We start from the raw sequence: 19,089 nt of genomic DNA on the forward strand, positions 1-19,089 counted from the left end.
TAGACTGGTTCAGCTGTGTTTGCATCCAGCTAAGCCTTGAGTCACCTCTGCAATTCATCATTTGTCATTTCCCAACAACCAGTGGCAGTGCTGTACTACCTGCCTAGAGGCATTTTTATCCTGCTGTGCAACCTGCACCCTCCAAGCCACAGTCTTGTGGCTACTGCCCTTTCTTATAGTGCCTGGGTCTACCGCAGAGAGCATGACTTTGTTGTCTTTGCCCTTTTGAGTAGCTGTAGGCAGCTGTCAGGCTGCCTTTCAGCCTCCCCTTTGCCAGACTCAACAAGCCTGAATCCCTGTTACCTGAAGGTGTGTGCTCCCTTCCTCAGACCACCTTGGCAGCGCATCTCACAGCAGCTTCAAACCAGAATAATCTCAACAGGACTTTGGAATCTACATACATGGTGAAATCCTGGCCCTAACATACAAATGTCTTTCAGGAAGACAAATCAAAGGATGATTAATAAATAGGATTTATTAATAAGTAAAGGTATTTAATCCTCTTAAAAATATGTCTGTATGAAACTATAGCATGGATTAGTTTCTGTAGAGACCAACATGTTACTGAAATGAAAGTGCAGTTGTGAGTGTTGCTGTATCTTGTGATAAAGCATCTTATGGGAAAGCAGTGTGTTGTTCTCACTGCATGGTGGAAAGAAAAGGAAATTCTACAAATCCAGGCTCCAGAGCTGTTTCAATACCTTGGGGCTTCCCTTTTACCTGGGGAACAACTGCAGAGTGTGAGAACCTTTCCAGTCAAACCCACTAGCTTGGCCTGCAATGCTTTTCCAGATATATCCCAAAAACAGAGTCAGCAGGAGAGGGGGTGGAGTTTTTGCACAGGGCTTTTAAGTATCCTAAAGTCAGACATCCATAACCAAGCTGTCAGCTTTGACTGTCTTTATACACAAACTCATGTCTGGAGTCACCTTTTTCTCTCCATTGACTATAAAGGGCAGGTTTGGAAACCTTGTTTTTAAATGCCTGAGTTAGGACGAACGAATCCCATAAACAGATATTTTGGGGTTATTTCTTCCTTTGCAACATTTTTTCTGCAGGATTATTTTAGGGTTTTCATGTGTCACAGGTACATACAGAGAGCTCCTTTTTCCCCTCTGCATCACTGCTTTTGCCATCCACATTTTACCCCTGCTCCCCAGGCTAACATCCTGCTTTTTCCTTGCTGCCATCTCTTCACCCATCAACACCCAACCCACAGAAGTACCGGGGTGTGCCTGTGACGAGGGGTTTTGGCTACTGCCTAATCCTCCCCAGAGGACTCTGCGTCTCCACACGAAAATCAGAAAGTGAAAATTTTTGGTCTCCAAAGGTAAAAGAAACTGAAAGAGCGATACAAACCACAGGGAACCTGGCAGCTCTCAGCTGGTGAGTGTTTGTAGCAGGGTGATGCTTCATTGGTGACAAGGAGGACACCTCTCTGTCACCTGAAGTATTACCTGCTCTGCATGCACAGGGACTGTGGCACTCAGTCTGGTGGAGGTAATATAACCAAATCCCGTGCCAACTTTTTAGGCTGAAGTGGACAATATTAAAAAAAACACCTGTAGATCCTTGTGAGGAATTAATGGACTGAACACTTTTATCTCCAAAATTCAAGGACTGCCATAAGCCAGCATTTGGAATGCCGCGTAGAATGGCTCAAGGAAAATAGTTTAAAATGGACAGTGTACATCCAGTGTCCCTGGGGGGGATTTGGTAGCACAGTCAATCTCTCTCTCACATTTTTTCCCATAAAAGTGGTACTTCTGCCGTGCCCCTGGACAAGGGTTGTGTTGTTCACATGAGAGATGGGCTGTGTTCCTTAACGGAGAGCTGCATAGCAGAGGTGCTTTAGGATCACTTCTGGGACACAGGGGAGGGACAGAAGAAGCAGCTGTTGCCTTTTCTGGGAACCTCAAATCTTTGGTCTGGTCTGGATCAGTTTTTTAACCATCACTTGAGGCTCACACTCATTTGAACACATGGCAAAGGTGAAATGCAGCTGCCCCATCCCTGGAAGTGTCCAAGGCCAGGTTCAATGGCACTTTGAGCAGTTTGACCTAGTGGAAGGTGTCCTTGCTCGTGGCAGGAGGTTGGAATGAGATGACCTTTAAGATCCCTTTCAACCCAAACCATTCTATGATTCCGCCTATAAAGATTCCATGAACATACTCGGCACAGCGGGAAGGTGAGACATGCATGCCTCAGCATCCTGGTTGTTGCAAAGTGTACTGGCCTTGGCTGAGGTGTCTCTGTCTCTGTCCTTGCTCACACCAGCAGAGTACCTCCCAAAAACCACAGGTGGCACACAGGTCAGTGAGGGTGGAATGTCCAGTATCCAGACACCTCCAGATCCTGCTGTGGCCGTGGGACCTTTGCTGCCCTTGAAGGAGAGCAGTCCAGAACAGCACATATCTCCTTGATCTACATGTCCAAGCAACATTTCTCTTTCCTAGATTTTGTTTTCTTATGCCCATTTGGCTTCTGCTGCTATGATTTGCTCTGTCCTGAAGACCTGCTGTGCTCAATCTCCTCAGCATCTCTTTGGCTCTTCACTTTGTTTTTCCATGGGGACTGAAGACTCAGGATAAGACTTTGGTGGTCCCTCATTTTTTTCAGTAGAATCACAGAATAATTAGTTTGGCTAAGACCACCTTGTCAACTGGAGCAGAGCACTGAGTGCCAGGCATTAAAGTGGAAATTCTACTCTCCTCTGGTTCAAATTTCCCCTTTTCCAGTACTGCAGTCACAAGAGGTTTTTCTATTTCCCTGCAGTTGCTCAGCTACCTCCCAGCTTGCCCTGCCTTGAGCACAAGGTTGAACAGCTGCCTGTAGCATCTGATAGAAAAAAAACTGAGGTGGGAATAAGGAGAACATCCCTGGGGAGAAGCCAGATCTGGACTTTGGAACAATTTCTCTAGGAAAGTGCTGGAAGTCCTGCTTCTTTTCAAACATGGCATGGAAAGCTTACCAGAAGTACTTTGTCTAGGAATCTCTGGGCTCCCAACTGGGTGAAGACTGGAGGATCCACCTGAAATCCTCCCACCATGCTGTGGCTGCTGCTGCTGCAGGTCTGGGCGAGCTGCCTCTGGCTGGGACACGGCGAGATGGTGGCATCCTTTGGAAGTTCATGTCCTCAGTTTTTTTCTGTGGAAATACTCCCCAAATGAAGCCCTGGAGATTTAGAACCCAGCCTGGATCTGCCAGTGCTACAACAAAAGTTATTACTATGCCACCCTGTATGGCACAAACGGGTGTATTCCTGTGTACTCTGCTTACATCTCCCAGCCTGGAACTGGCAAGAGACCTCAAACATGGTGGGTTGAGCCCCAGGTGAGTGTCCTCTCTAACAGCATGTCACCCTCCAGTCATTAAAAGATGAACTGCAGCATTTAACCAAACACTTCTATTTTATTCCCACCCCCCTATATGGACATGCAAAAGGACCCGGTGGTTGGGATTCATCTCATGTAACCTCAAACTCCATCACCACAACACATCTCCCCATGTCTGGGGTTAGAGGAGGCAAACACTGGTGTTCCAGGAGTGTGGTGCCCCTGTAGCAGCCACAAGTAGAATCAGATAATGGGGGTGGGAGGATCTGGGGAGAGCACTGGGCAGATGTGGGGTGTGGAGAAGATGGTAGGAAAGGGAACCAGATGCGGCAGCGGACAGGTCTCACCAAAATCACCTTTCAAACCTAGGAGTGGAAAATGCTCACTGTTTCATGTATCCACCCATACCTCCACCACAGGCTGCAGGCTGGATCACAAAGGTCTCGAGTCAAATGGAGAACAATAGGATTCTGAACTTCTTTTTAAAAAAAGCTCTAGTTCATCCATGAGGGGCAATTTCTCTCAAATTCAGTCATTTTCATACACTGATGTGAAAAAAAAAAAAAAAGTTCTTGACATTCAGAGGCTTCTGCACCAGGGAAACCTGCTCCATTACTCCCATCCCCAATACTAACACTATTTCCTCTTCTTTACCTGTCAAGCTGATGGGTTCAAATTATCCCAAAACTGTGGAAAAAGGGTCGACCCTCTTACACAGTTACAATGTCAGCTTAGAGAAACTCCACGAGAGCCAGGCTGTCCCATGAGACTACAAGAACCTGATGGATTTGAACCGGGGCCATTTGAACCCCAATGGCCATCACCTCAACTACAGCAGCAGGATGGCAACCTTCACCCTCACCAACATAGTGCCCCAGGATGAGAAACCCAACGGCAGCGCCTGGAAAAAATTACAGAAGCAAATCATGATCAGGAAGACCCAAGGCTGTAACACCACCTATGTCAAGGTGGGAGCTGTGCCTGGGAACAACTATATTGCCAAGGAATATGCCTGGGAATACTGCCAAGGCAGAGTTAATAAGCCCAGCTACACCTGGTCGAGTGCCTGCTGCGAGAAGAACCCCAAGGACGTGGAACACGTTGGGTGGTCATTGCTGAGAGTGACAAGAACCAGGTCCTGGAACTCCTGTGTCTCTGTTCCACAGCACCTGTCCCTGGGAACAAGCCTCACATCCCGGGTGTAAAAGGCTCAGGGAGTTTTGCCCAATGTCACAGAATCAAGAAGGGTTTGGTTTCAAATGGACTTTACAGATCCCTGAGTTACAACAACCCTGCCGTGGGCATCCACTAGACCACCTTGCTCAAAGTGCCATCCAACCCGGCCTTGAACACTTCCAGGAATGAGACAGCCACAACCTCTCTGGGGAACCAGCCCTAACCTCACTACAGCCTCCTTTCAGGTAGTTGGAGAGTGCAATGAATCCCCCCTGAGCCTCCTGTTCTGTAGACTAAAATCTAATCCTAATACCTAATCTAAGCCTGCCATCTGTCAGTTTAAAGGAGTTCTTCCTTATCCTGTCACTCCAAGCCCACGTCAAAAGTTGCTCTCCAGCTCTCTTGTACCAGTTTCAGGTGGTAGAAGGAGCCCTAAGGTGTCCCAGAGCATTCCCAGCCTTAGGCTGCTAGCATGACTAAGTGCTGTTGCAAAACATTTGCAATTAGGCAAGGAAAAATATGTAGCCTGACAATGCTAATTATATTCTGAGAGGTTGCAGAACAACAGACTGTGAACATCTGAGTGTGCTCAGAGGCAGGCTGGTCTGTCTAATGCCACCAGGGATGTTCTGCTGGGTACAGAGCCACATGTGGGTTCTGCTGCAGCAGCAGCTGCAGCCTGTGGGGAATGAAGAAATGGAGAGGGAAGTCACCAGACCCAGTTAACTGCTCCTGACACGTGATGCTGCAAGTCAGTAAAGCTGGGAAATATCCTGAGGAAATTGCAAATAGCAACTGTCCCCCCATTTCTGGGCAGGCATGAACAAATCTCCCCTGAGTAACAACAGCAAAACTTTCTTTGTTGTGGAATTCCCTGTTTATCAAAAGGGGCAGATTTACAACAGGGTATATATTGCAGCGGGACTCCTGAGGGATCAGTCAGCTGTTTCTCCAGGGAGAAGAGGCAAGGAGCGGCTCAGCTGCCTGTTCTGACACTGCTTCAAGGTAAGCTCTTGCTCCTTTCTCAACATTGACTCCAATATTTCAAGTGTTTCCTTAGTTTTGGAATAAATAAATCAGACAAAGCGTAGGCTGGAGTTGCTGATCTCCAACATCTGCCTTCCATGGAGAAATGAGAGTTTATGCATGCACTGAATTGTGCAGCTCTTTAACATTTTCTGTTAAGGAGGGCAAGGACAGAAGAATCGATTTGGGAGAGAAATTCAAGCCAAGTCACCTGGAAAATTCACACCATAGTGTCGAATAAGAAGGCAGGGTGAGTTTATTGAGTACCTAAACTCCACCCATGACCTTTCAAAAGACCTCTGGACAAACACAGGTGCTGGCTGCACTCCTGGGCAAATTTACTCCAAACCCTGTTTGGGAAATTTTACAACCTTCCTTCTAGGGGGATCATATATAAACAGTCAGTCTCAGGCTGCAGCAGAGGCATTTCACTCTGGGGCTGAAAGTGGAGTCCTGAGCTGATCTTTCCCACGGTAGGTTTCTGTATTTTTGATATGATATTAGATATATTTTAAGCTCGTGGAGGGGGTGTTGCACAAGGACTTTTCAGGAACTTCTCTCTTGATTTGGGGCAGAGACAGTCCTGCTCTGCAGAGCACTGTAAAAAGCCACAGCTTGTGGTTTCTGTTCTCTGTTTCTGACCAGCTCTTTGGTCATCACCTTCCTGATCCGGGGCTTGTAGGGAGATAAAGGACCAGATGTCTTGGGTCAGAGCAAGGGTGTCTGTAGCTCAGTATCCCATTGTCAGCTGAGAGCCAGGACAATCTTGGGTTCAATAAAGCACCTGAATGGAAGAGCTGCATATCTGTGTGAACCTGGATGGGGGCAGAGACTTGTAGGAAGTGCAGCCTTCCTGTTATTTCCCTGACAAATGCCCCATCAACTAATTGCAGGTGGCTGAGCAGAGTTTGTGCCCAGCTGCAGTTCTCTGTTGTGAAAAGACCCTCAGAGCAGAAGGGAGAAAGAATGGCATGAGCCAAGTCAGGGGAGGTCTAGGTGAGGTATGAGGAAAAGCTTTTTTCACCCAGAGGGTGGTTGGGCACTGGAACAGGCTCCCCAGGGCAGGGGTCACAGCACCAAGCCTGACAGAGCTCAAGAAGCATCTGGGCAATACTCTCAGGCACATAATGGGATTGTGTCCCACAAATTGGGCTCAGTGATCCTGCTGGCTCCCTTCCAACTCAGTATATTCTACAATTTTATGATTCTATGATAACACTTTTTATTAATAAAACTGTGTGGCAGGTTAAGGCTCGAGGGTGGCCATTGATAGTACCTGACTGCAAAACTATATTCAAAGCAATACACTAATTCAAAGCAACATATTAACAAGCTCTAATCCCCTGAAAAAGCTGGCTGGAGATGATCAGTCAGCTCTCACAGAGTATGGTTCTTACCCAGTAGGCGTCCCTGTGGGGTAGAAGACAGGTTCAGCCCATCAGCTGAACCCAGAAGTTATGATGGAGTCTTCCCTCACTTCTCTCCATTTTTAACTCACTTTTACTCTTTACATTTAGGTGGAGCCTGTGTGATTTTAGTCATACACATTACTCAGTGGAAGATGGTTGTACCTTGGGGGTGGATATCTGAGTGTAGTACCTGAGATAACCTTGGCCTAGGGACAGGTGTGAGTCCAAGGAGAGTGATTTCACCACGGTTGCTGATTCAGCATCAGGACATCTTCCTTTATCTCCCTCGGATTTCAGCTGCAGTGCAGCTTATCAGCTAGAAAGTACCATTGAGGTCCCTCCTCTGCAAGTGTTTTAGCAGAGCCTGGCCATGGTGTCTCTGCTCTGCTGCACCCACTGTTAAGTCCCCTTAGATTGTGCTGTGTGTGGGGAGTCCAGGTATGCTGACTGTCTTCCACCCAGGGAGTATCAACCATATTTCCCCCTGTAATTTCTGTACTTTAATCCTTTTATTCTTTCCCCCTGTAATTTCTGTACTTTAATCCTTTTATTCCCAGTCATCTTCCTACACACCCTTATTGCCCTGCTGATTTTTCCATATCCCAGAGGATGGAAGTTACCCCCTCCTTGGTCTCTCACAGTCCCCTCCCCTGCCAGCTGTGTCCCACTTGCACAAAAATGACTCCAGGTCATGATTATCCAAGCTGAGTTTCCCTCTGCATTTGTTTTCCAGGGGAGCAAGAGCCCTTCAGCTGAAATCCTCCCATGATGCTGTGGCTGCTGCTGCTGCTGCAGGTCTGGGCGAGCTGCCTCTGGCTGGGACAGGGCGAGGTGGTGGCATCCTTTGAAAGTTCATGTCCTCAGTTTTTCTTCCGGGAGATCCCCCCAAATGAAGCTTTGGAGCCAGAGGACCCAGCCTGGATCTGCCAGTGCTACAAGAACCAGTATTTCTTTGCCACCCTGTACGACAGACAGGAGCGTATTCCCGTGTACTCTGCTTACATCTATGAGCCTGGACCTGGCAAACGACCTAAAGGGTGGCTGGTGGAGCCCCAGGTGAGTGTCCTGTCTTACAGCATGTCACCCTCTAGACATTAAAATAAAACATGAACTGCAGTATTTAAATAAACACTTTTATTTCCTCCCACCCCCATACACACACACACACACACACACACATGTAAATGAAGCCACTAGGTGAGATTATTCTCATCTTACTTCAAACACCTGCACCACATGATTCCTCTGATGTGTTGGAGACGTCAGCAGGAGGATGAGATGAGTCATATCCCAAAGGTGCCCAGTTTTCTGCAATGACCTGAGAGCAACATCAAGTCGAATTATATTCCATTCCATTATAAAGTTAAATGACCTCCCTCTCTGTGCCCTGCTGTGCTGGGAGACCCAGTGATGGGGAAAAGGCATCCAACAGCAGCTAAATTTGGGGGAGGAACAGTCCTGCTGGGCTGGGATCTCCACTTTGCCCTGAGCTGTTTTGCGTCCTTGACAGAGCTCAATTGCTCCCAGTTAGGAGTCAAATGGGCTTTGTAAGTGATAGGAGAGAAGTGAGAAGAAACTCAAAATTGGGTGGAACGAGCCAGGGAAAAAGCCTTGTCCCAGGCACTGAGTGATGAGAAGGTTTGGTGAACACTGGGGAGTTTCTTGAGGGATATTTCAGGCAGTGAAAAGTGAGGAGCATCAGTGTCAGTCCAGTCAGAAGGGGATGATCTCCATCCATGGGTAGTTGCCCCTGAGCACTGATGCCTCAGGCTTGGTTCAGAAGAATCCATCAGAAATACGAACCTCCACAAACAATAGAGTCCTCCCAAATCTCCTTTGTACAAACTTCAGACCTTCAGTAAAATAGACTAAGGAAATTACAGAAAAGAAAGAGAGGAAATTCAGGGTATTGCTAAGGATGCAGTAGCAGACGGGTTTTAGGTCAAAATGTGCAACAGAAGAAAGCCCCATGCCCTGTTCCAGAGGAAGGCTCAAAATGTTTCCCTAAAAATGAAAAGAAATGTGCTGTAGTTATGAAATAAAAGAACATTTTCACTTGTTACTCATAGGAACTTGAGCAACTAACATAGTATTGCACCACTGCACCCTCTACATTTAGTAGGGGTAAAAGCATACAATCACAGACTCATAGAATGGTTTGGGTTTGAAGAGACCCTAAAGATCATCTCATTCCAACCTCTCTGCATGGGCAGGGCCACCTTCCACTAGACCTGGTTGCTCCAAGCCTCATCCAACCTGGCCTTGAACACTTCCAAGGATGAGGCATCCACAGCTTCTCTGGTCAAAAGGTTCCAGTGCCTCACCACCCTCACAGGGAAAATTTTCTTCCTAATACCTAACCTAACCCTTTCCTCTGTCAGTTTAATGCCATTTGCCCTTGTCCTCTCACCCAATGCCCTGGTAAAATAGTCACACTTCTTCCCAAGGAAAGGGTAGAGAAGGAAAGGAGAAGATGGGGCTGAGTCCTTATCTCCTCCTGGAAGTTCTAGGAGCACCACAGCTTTTCTGCTCATCCTCTTCCCATCTTGTCCACCTTCACGACACCCAACCTTCAAAGAGGATTTGTGAGTTCTTGCTTTTCCTAAACTTGGAAAGCACTTATGTGCGGACAGATTGGTTTAAAAAAAACATGAAAATCTTTCATAGGGAGCGAGAGAATTGTTGTGAAAATGGTGCTGAATGCAGAAAAGGTCAAGGCAGGTGACATTGTGATTAAATGCAGGGGATTAAGGTTGGATGTGATTAGTGGGAGTTAGAGGAAATGAGAAGATGCCTGGGCGGATGTGGGATGGGGAGACAGGTGAAAAGGGAACAAGGTGTGACAGAGAACATGTCTTACCAAAGTCACCTTTCAAAACTGGAAGACGAAAATGCTCATTGTCTCATGTATCCAGCCACACTCCCAGCACAGGCTGCAGGCTGGATCACAGAGGTCACAAGTCAAAAAGAGAGCAGTCAGACTCTGAGTGCCTTTTGCCTTAAAGCTCTTGTGTTCCTCCAGGAGGGGCAGCTATAGGATTTCTCTGGAATTATACATTTACATACACTGAGATGACAAAAAACATGTTCTTGACACGTGGAGACCTCTGCTCCAGGGAAACCTGCTCCATTACTCCCCTCCCCAGCAGTAACACCTTTTCCTCTTCTTTACCTGTCTAGCTGATGGGCCCAACTTACCCCAAAACTATGGAGAAAGAGTGGACGCTCATGAAGCATTACAATGTCAGCTTAGAGAAAATCAGTGAGAGCCAGGCTATTCTCCAAGACTACAAGAACCTGACGGGTTTGAACCGTGGCCATTTGAACCCCAATGGCCATCACCTCGACTACAGCAGCAGGATGGCTACCTTCACCCTCACCAACATAGTGCCCCAGGATGAGAAACTCAACGGCGGCGCCTGGAACAACTACGAGCAGCAAACCATGATCAGGAATACCCAGGGCTGTAACATCACCTACGTCATCGTGGGAGCTGTGCCTGGGAACAACTACATCGCCAAGGGAAGGGTTAATAAGCCCAGCTACCTCTGGTCGAGTGCCTGCTGCGTGGTGGACAACAACCACAGGAAGGCTTGGGCGGTCATTGCCGAGAACGACGAGAACCAGGTCCAGCTCCTCACGCTGGGGGAGCTGGAGGACACATTGACTCAGCTCTATGGGAGGGGACGGGTTTCTCTGTTTGACAGTGATTGTCCCCGGGAATAGGCCTCACATCCTGGGTGTAAAAGGCTCAGGAGCTTTCACCCCACGTCAGAGAATCACAGAATAATTTGGGTTGGAAGGAACCTTAAAGATCATCTCTCTAGTTTCAACACCCCTGCCATGGAGGCCTTTCACTACACCAGGTTGCACAAGTCCCTGTCCAATCTGGCCTTGAACGCTTCCAGGGGTGGGTCAGACAGCTTCTCTGGGTGAACTGTGCTAGTGCATCACCATCCTCACAGCCAATTATTTCTTTCTAATATCTGATCTGACCCTGACGCCTGCCAGTTTAAAGCCATTCCAAGGGCATATCACTCCATGCCCTTCTCCAATGTCCCTCTGCAGCTCTCTTTGACAACACTCTAGGTACTGGAATGCGACCTAAGTTCTCTTCAGACTCTTCTCCAGGTGAACACCCCCAGCTCTCTCGCCCTGGCTCCAGAGTAGAGGTGTTTCAACCCTTGGAGCGTCTTTGTGGCCTCCTCTGGTTTCCACTCCAACAGGTTTGTGTCCTTCATGTCTTGTGGGCCCCAGAGCTGGATGCAGCACTGCAGATGGGCTCTCACCAGAGCATAGTAGAAGGGGACAAATGTCCTGTGCATGGGCTGTAGGTGGTGACCAAAACAACTCAAGACCCCCTAAAACCCTCTGACCCATTTCCAGAAAGGTCTGACGGAACAGACTGTGCACGAAAACCAATTTGCACAGGAAGCAAGAAACCTGTCTTCAGTGCAGGGAAACTTTTCTATATAAAGGTACCCACTGCCATGTGCTTATGTAATAGGTCAGGGACTAACATACCAAATTCTATGCCAAGTGTGTAATTAACTAATAAAATGTTGTGAGTTTTTGAGAACTCTCTGACTTTTGTAGTTTCTTTCCACCACAAGCATTTGTGAATCTTCAGTGTTCCCTTTCCCTTAAGGGCTGTGTTGTGGCCAGAATGGTAGCTTCAGACAAAGTCTATTAGGGAAGCCCTTCCGTTGAGTCATGAGGTGCAGAAAGGACCCACTTCCTTTCTAAACTTCTCAGAAAGGAGTCCAATCTTAGCACCAGATTTTTTTTTCAATGGTTTAGGTCTAAAGGATTTTATAGAGGTGTAATTGAACCCTCACACAAGTTTGTCCCACAGGATTGAGGATGGCAAACCAGACAGGTTTACATAAATAGAAATTATTTATTATGATAAAGATTAAACAAAAGGATCTTAATCAGAATTACTTACCATGCAGTACAGAAGCTACAACTACTAGTATAACATAGTGCACTAGGGAGCACTATTGAAGTAATTATATTAAAGCAGTTACATTAAAGCTAGTAAAAGCTAGTAAATTATTAAGTAGAGATTGATGTTACCATACCGATGACCTTGGGCAAATCTCTTCTACTCAGCCTCAAGGAGCGACCTTGAGGGATGTCCCCACTCAAGGGAGGAATCTCCGCACACACACTCTCCAAGAAGGGCTGTTAGAAGACCCTGCCATTAAGAAGTGGGACTGGGTTTTTACAGTGTAAAATGATGAACTGATTGTCAGATGTCTCCAGACCAGCTGTGTCAGCTCAGCAGGTTTAGATAATATTTTAGTAGTATCACTTGCTTGTTCCTTTATTGAGTACTTTGCCATCTTCATCTCAGTCTCAGGATGTTTAACTCAGGGATTGATGAATCCAGCTGGTTTCTGCATTACTCAACAGCAAGAGCAGCGTGACTCCTTCTTCTCCGTTCACCGCTTGGGAGCTTGGCAAAGAGGCCGTTGTTCAAGCTGTTTTATCCCATTCCAGGTAGAGCATCCTGCTACAGGTGGAACCTCACATTTTTGGCATCATGGGCAGGATTCTGTGGTTGAAGGGGTTCATGCAGGATTCCATCGCTTTACCCATGAATTCTGGGCCGGGAGGGTTGGGAAGTGATCCATTGGCTTTTAAAAGCCAGGAGGGATTGGAGCAGCTGCAAGCCAAGACTGTCTGGAAAACGTCAGTGCTTGACTGCTCCCTGATTTTGTAAAAATTGAGAGAATATATGGCCTGTCTGACTTCCCCAGGCATGGAATGGGCCGGTGGAAACTGGTACAGCCCTGAGGCTGTGGTTAAATGGATAAATGTGATGTTAAGTGAACAAAAGGTACGAAAGGAGAAAGGTAAAGCGGATTTATGCGCAATATTGGGAGCAGCTTTAACAGCTGCCCAAAAGGAAAAGTATGCCACCAAACGGGCAGAGGAAGAAATGACTGGATCTCTGCAGGATTTGGCGGAAGGACTGCAGGATCACGTCAATGAGGAGAGGGAAAGCAGGCTTTGGGAGATAATGTTGCTTGATGCTGAGTGTGATTGTGAAAAGGGGGGAGCAGGCTGAAGGTGCTGCAGGTGCTTCTCGTGGAGGTGTTCCTTGCCAAGCTCGGTGAGGAAATGAGACTTCAGGCAGAGGTGTTTCTTGTTGCTGAGCATGAGAAGAGGCTGCAGGCACAGGGGCTGCTTGCTGGTCAGTGAAAGGGAGTGTGGGTGTCAGGCAGGGGCGTTGCTGTCTGAGCGAGACAGGGAGAAGGAAAAGCGGCTGCAGGGGGAGGCATCGCTCTCTGCCCAGTGCAGCCTGGGAGGCTTCAGGCGGAGTTCTGGGATATAACTCAACAATTCAGTGGTTCTGTGACCCTGGGATAAGGAAAGCAGAGAGGCCAAGCATTGACAAGAGGCTTTAAGGATCATCCCACAAATACATCCCGACCAACAGAGATGATAACAGCACCAAAGGATATATATAGGGACAAAGGTGGGAAGAACAAATACGGTGGAATGTAGGAGGAGCAGCCCAGCCGTTCTGAGGTGTGTAAACAAATTAAACATGGAGAAGGAAGAAAATAATTACATCTTATCAGTAGGCTTCTTAATACCCAGCTTAAACAGAGTGTGTTTATGTAAATTTGCTAGCAGGATTTATTTGCTTGCTTTTGCAACCTTCCCCTTGCAAGCATGAGCTGAGCTATGAGATAGGCAGGCTCAGGCATCAGATATAAAGGAAGCTTTGACCAGTCAGAGATAAATTTCTGCAATAAACTGCTTGGATAACTTCATTCTCTGCTCTGCTTCTGAAACCTTTTCTGCAGATTTATGGCTAAATGATCTTGTGACATGTATTCAGTGTATTCAGTGTATTCAATGGAATCAATGTATTCGATGTGTCAATCAAAAGGTCAGTGTGTGCCAGATCACACAGTTCCTGAGTAGTTCAAATAAAAATTATTTGCTCCAGTGCTGGTCATCTTATATATAAACCACAAGTTGCTTCTTGCTGAAATTCCAATCCCCTAGTGATGTCACAGTCCCCAGAGCATCCTTGCAGCAAAAGGGGTGTCCAAATCCAATCTAAAGATGCCATAGCATGTCCTAAAGTGTCCCCATCAGACTGCAGTTACCTCTCTGAGGAATGGGCATGAACAAAGTAGATCAGGCTGCAAACAGCTCATACAAGCTGTGTCACTTCCAGGGGTACCAGCTTGAGCCTGAACTTCTCAGCTCAGCAGCTGTTGTTCATCATCCTACAGGGTCTCATTCCTCACCCTGGATCAGCCTCTTTGGGGGTTGCACTGAAACACTGGGTGGGGTTGAGGTGCAGAGTCAGGCAGCAACATGCAGATGTCTCCAGATGTAGTGGGTGTCCCAGCTCTGATCCCAGCCACCAGAGATCCAGGCCTGGCTCAGCTCCATAAACAGATGTACCCTGGGCCCTTGAAGTGCTCTGAGGTGTGTGAGAGCCCTGGTGGGGCTGATGTGCTGCAGAATCCTGGGGAACACCAAACCCATCCGGGTCATCAGCCAGAGGCCAGGCAGGTTCCCCAGGGGCTCTGGACACCTGAGCACAGGGAACCAGATCCCAGCACAGACACTGGGCAGTGCCCAGTAGCACCAGGGACTTGTGCTCCTGTTGTCTCCATTGCCAGGGTGAGAGCAGCAGTAGCACTCATTTGTGCCAACTGGAGAGCTTAGAGAGGTAAGAGAATATTTTGATGTTTAGGAGGACAAAGTAGGACCATCACTCACACCCCCCTTTGTTGGACAGCCCCTGTGCCCCAGGTCCCTACCCCCATGGGTTTTTTCTCCTGGGATCGAATGCTGACACAGCCCACTCATGGTGCTAGTTCAGGCTGAGGCACCTCTGCAGACACCTCTGCTGTACCTCATGGGGCTCCCTCTGTCTCACTCCCTCATCTCTTCACTCCTGCTGAGTCTTAAAACCACACTCATCCTTGTCACTGTTCATCCCATGCCCCACTGCCCTCGCTTTCCAGGCTCTGGAACCACTGGCTGTTTGGCCATTCCTAAGGGGAGAAAATTGTCTCCATCAAACGTTGTTTTTGGGCTGATTGGGATCCTGTTTGAACACAGACTCAGCAGCTGTACAGTGGCAAACAGAGACTGAGATGTGCCCTTGGGGTCTATAGGATGAATCATGGGATCACAGACTGGTTTGTGTTGGAAGCGACCTGAAAGATCATCCCAATCCAAGCCCTATTTCCATGGGCAAGGACACCTTTCACTAGACCTCTTTGCTCATAGACCCATCCACCCTGGCCCTGAACACTTCCAGGGATGGGGTATCCATAACTTCTCTGGGAAACCCATTCTAATGCCTCAACACCCTGACAATGGAGATTTTATTCCAAATATCTAATCTAACTCTGCCATCTGTCAGACTAAAGCCATTCCCTGTTGTCCTGTCCCTCCATGCCCATGTCAAAAGTTCCTTTCCAGCTCTCTTGTAAAATCTTCATATATCGAAAGGAGCTACCCTAAGGTCTCTGCAGAGCATTCTCTTTCCCAGGCTGGTGGCATGAATAAGGGCTCTTACAAAGCCTTGGAAATCCATCAAGGAAAAATATGTAGCCTGACCGTAGTAACTATATTCTGAGAGGCTGCAGAAGAGCAGATTGTGAACATCTGAGTGTACTCAGAGGCAGGCCAGTTGGTCTAATGCCACCAGGGATGTTCTGCTGGGAACAGGAACGTGTGCAGGTGCTGAAACAGCAGCGGCCAGGGCCCATGGGGAATGAGGAAATGGACAGGGAAGTCACCAGACCCAGTTAACTGCTCCTGGCGTGGGACTCTGCAAGTCAGCAAATTTGGGAGAAATTCTGAGGAAACTACAAATAGTAACTGTCACCCTGCTTTTGGGCAGGCATGAACAAATCTCCCTTGAATAAAAGTGGAAAACTTCTTTTTTCTGTGGAATTTTCTGTTTATTGAAAGGGGCAGATTTACAAACTGAATTTTGCAGCTCTTTAACTTCTTGTGTAAAGGACAGCAAGGACAGAAGGAACAATTTAGGAGAGAAATTCAAGTCAAGTCACCTGGAAAATTCACAGCAAACTGTTGAATAAGAAGGCAGGGGAAGGTTACTGAGTACCAAAACTACATCCATGACTTCTCAGAAGACCTCTGGAAAAACACACTGACTGGCTGCACTCCTGGAGAAACTTACTCTAAACCCTCTTTGGGAAATCTTACAACTCTCACCGACTCCAGGCCATGATCTGCTCATGACCAGGTTCAGTGTCCCTCTGCATTTGCCTTCCAGAAGAACAAGAGCCTTTCACCTGAAATCCTCCCATGATGCTGTGGCTGCTGCTGCTGCAGGTCTGGGCGAGCTGCCTCTGGCTGGGACAGGGCGAGGTAGTGCCATCCTGTGAGAGGTCATGTCCTCACTTTTCCTACCAGAGCACCCTAGCAACAAAGGGCCTGGAGCTACAGGACCCAGCCTGGATCTGCCAGACCTTCCAAAACCAGCGTTTCTATGCCACCCTGTATGACAGAAACAGGCATAATCCCGTGTACTCGGATTACACCTACCGGCCTGGCCCCAGGTGAGTGTCCTCCCTTACAACATGGCACCCTCCTGTCAGTAAAAGATGAACTGCAGCATTTAACCAAACATCTCTATTTCCTCCTACTCCACTACAAACACCTGCAAATGGACCCACTGCGTGGGATTCATCTCATCTTACTTCAAACACCTGCACCACATGGACCCTCTGATGCATTTCAAACATCAGCAGGAGGAGGAGTCCTATCCCAAAGGTGCCCAGTTTTCTGCAATGACCTGAGAGCAACATCATGTCAAATTATATTCCATTCCATTCCAAAGTCAAATGACCTCCCTCTCTGTGCCCTGCTGTGCTGGGAGACCCAGTGATGGGGAAAAGGCATCCAACAGCAGCTAAATTTGGGGGAGGAACACTCTTGCTGGGCTGTGATCTCCACTTTGCCCTGAGCTGTTTTGCATCCCTGATAGAGCTTAATTGCTCCCAGTAAAGAATCAAAGAGTCTTTGTAAGTGACATGAGAGAAGTGAGGAGAACTCAGAACTGGGGGGGATGATCCAGGGAAAAAGCCTTGTCCCAGGCACTGAGTGATGAGAGGGTTTGGTGAACACTGGGGAATTTCTTGAGGGATATTTCAGGCAGTGAAAACTGAGGAGCGTCAGTGTCAGTCCAGTCAGAAGGGGGTGATCTCCATCCATGGGCAGTTGCCTCTGAGCCTCAGGCTTGCTTCAGAAGGATCCACCACAAATAGAGACCTCCACAAACAATAGAGCACTCCCAAATGTCCTTTAGATCCAGTTAACCGCTCCTGACATGTGCAAGTCAGCAAATTTGGGAGAAGTTCAGAGGAAACTACAAATAGCAACTGTTACCCCATGGAAGGCAGAAACAAATCTTCCTTGAATAAAAATAGAAAACTTCTCTTTTCTGTGGAATTCCCTATTTATCAAAAGGGGCAGATGTACAACTGGGTATATATTGCAATGGGGCTCCTGAGGGATCGGTCAGCTGTTTCTCCAGGGAGAAGAGGCAAGGAGCGGCTCAGCTGCCTGTTCTGACACTCTGCTTCAAGGTAAGCTCTTGCTCCTTCCTCAACATTGACTCCAATATTTCAAGTGTTTCCTTAGTTTTGGAATAAATAGATCAGACAAAGCGTAGGCTGGAGTTGCTGATCTCCAACATCTGCCTTCCACGGAGAAATGAGAGTTTATGCATGCACTGAATTGTGCAGCTCTTTTCCTTTTTGTATTAAGAAGGGCAAGGAGAGAAGGATTGATTTGGGAGAGAAATTCTAGCCAAATCACCTGGAAAATTCACACCATAGTGTTGAATAAGAATCAGAGGGGGGAGGTGTGGTGCAGAGCTTATTGAGTACCTAAACTCCATCCATGAGCTTGCAGAAAACCTCTGGACAAACACAGGTGCTGGCTGCACTCCTAGGCAAACTTAGTCTGAAACCCTGTTTGGGGAAATCTTACAACTCATCCCCTTCCTGGGATCATATATAAACAGCCAGTCTCAGACTGCAGCAGAGACATTTCAAAGTCCTCTGCCACTCTAGGGCTGTGAGCAGAGTGCTGAGCCAATCTTTCCCATGGTAAGTTGATTTCTATATGTGTGATATTGAGTAAGTGAAATATATTTGAAGCTCATAAGAGGGGATGAATTAAAAGGAGTGTTCAGGAACTCCTCTGCTTGATTTGGGGCAGAGACAGTCCTGCTCTGCGGAGCACTATAAAAAGCAACAGCTTGTGGCTCATATTCTGAGTTTCCTCCTCACTTATCCCCATGTCCCTGTTCAAGGGCTGGTAAAGAGAGAGGACCAGATGTCTTGGGTAAGAGCAAGGGTGTGTGTAGGTCTATATCCTGAATCGATTGGATATGAAGAGATAAAGGTCAGGGCAAAAGGTCAGGAGAGAGCAAATGTGCAAGGTGCCTTGTCAAGTCTTCTGCAGCCTTCAGCCCAGACCCTTTTGCAGTGTGAGGTGGGCTGTGGCAGCTTTCTGTCCCAGGAATCCTTCCATCTGCCTTTCCTGCCTGCCTTCTTTAAAATGGTGGGCAAAAGACGACTTGTTTTTGTTGAAGAAATAGAAATAGAAATTCCTGCAACAGTGCCTTTCACGGTCCAACTCAGGTAGTTTGGTAAAGGTGACCTTGTCCCACTGTTGTGCCTCAGGTCCTCAGAGTCAGATAACTTTACTGTGAGAGCTGATTGCACATAGGTGGGTTTGGATCCCTCCTTGGAAAAGATGAATTCTCCCACTGCTGCTTTCTGTAGTCACCTTAACCCTATTTTAGAGTTCACCCTTCTTGCCCCGGTGATTTTCCATATCCAGGAGGTCAGACATTACCCTCTTCTTGGTCTCTCATAGTCCCCTCATCAGCCAGCTGTGTCCCACCAGCAAAGAAATGACTCCAGGCTGTGGTCAGCTCTCTCCAAGCTGAGTTTCCCTCTACATTTGCCTTCCAGGGGAGCAAGAGCCCTTCACCTGAAATCCTCCCACCATGCTGTGGCTGCTGCTGCTGCAGGTCTGGGCGAGCTGCCTCTGGCTGGGACACGGAGAGGTGGTGACATCCTTTGAAAATACATGTGATCAGTTTTTCTACCAGA

The 19,089-nt window shown here is 47.5% G+C and overlaps 2 protein-coding genes and 1 pseudogene across 2 annotated transcripts in view; all 3 read left to right on the forward strand.

The window, feature by feature from the left end:
• Window positions 1-3,047: 3,047 nt before the first annotated feature.
• Window positions 3,048-4,647, forward strand: LOC114069494 (annotated as a pseudogene).
• Window positions 4,648-7,698: 3,051 nt separating this feature from the next.
• Window positions 7,699-10,806, forward strand: LOC114069495 (endonuclease domain-containing 1 protein-like). Its single transcript, XM_027906315.1, has 2 exons — window positions 7,699-8,002; window positions 10,127-10,806. Exons 1-2 carry the CDS (start codon window positions 7,712-7,714, stop codon window positions 10,670-10,672), a joined length of 837 nt encoding a protein of 278 aa, XP_027762116.1. The 5' UTR covers window positions 7,699-7,711; the 3' UTR covers window positions 10,673-10,806.
• A 5,464-nt stretch (window positions 10,807-16,270) lies between these two features.
• The window catches only part of LOC114069496 (endonuclease domain-containing 1 protein-like), a 7,145-nt gene continuing 4,326 nt past the window's right edge, over window positions 16,271-19,089 (forward strand). Inside the window, 1 exon segment of the mRNA XM_027906316.1 lies at window positions 16,271-16,555. Within this exon segment, the coding sequence (XP_027762117.1) occupies window positions 16,271-16,555 (285 nt within the window).

The sequence above is a fragment of the Empidonax traillii genome, unplaced genomic scaffold (genome assembly GCF_003031625.1).
Source record: "Empidonax traillii isolate 1590-97213 ecotype Southwest subspecies unplaced genomic scaffold, ASM303162v1 scaffold1275:size218915, whole genome shotgun sequence".
NCBI classification, from domain to species: domain Eukaryota; kingdom Metazoa; phylum Chordata; class Aves; order Passeriformes; family Tyrannidae; genus Empidonax; species Empidonax traillii.

Bases quoted from the DNA above. Each gene is read 5' to 3' on its own strand.
- LOC114069495 (XM_027906315.1), top strand. From the start codon at position 7,712: ATGATGCTGTGGCTGCTGCTGCTGCTGCAGGTCTGGGCGAGCTGCCTC. The intron at 8,003-10,126 runs GTGAGTGTCCTG...TTACCTGTCTAG, and splicing joins GGTGGCTGGTGGAGCCCCAG to CTGATGGGCCCAACTTACCC.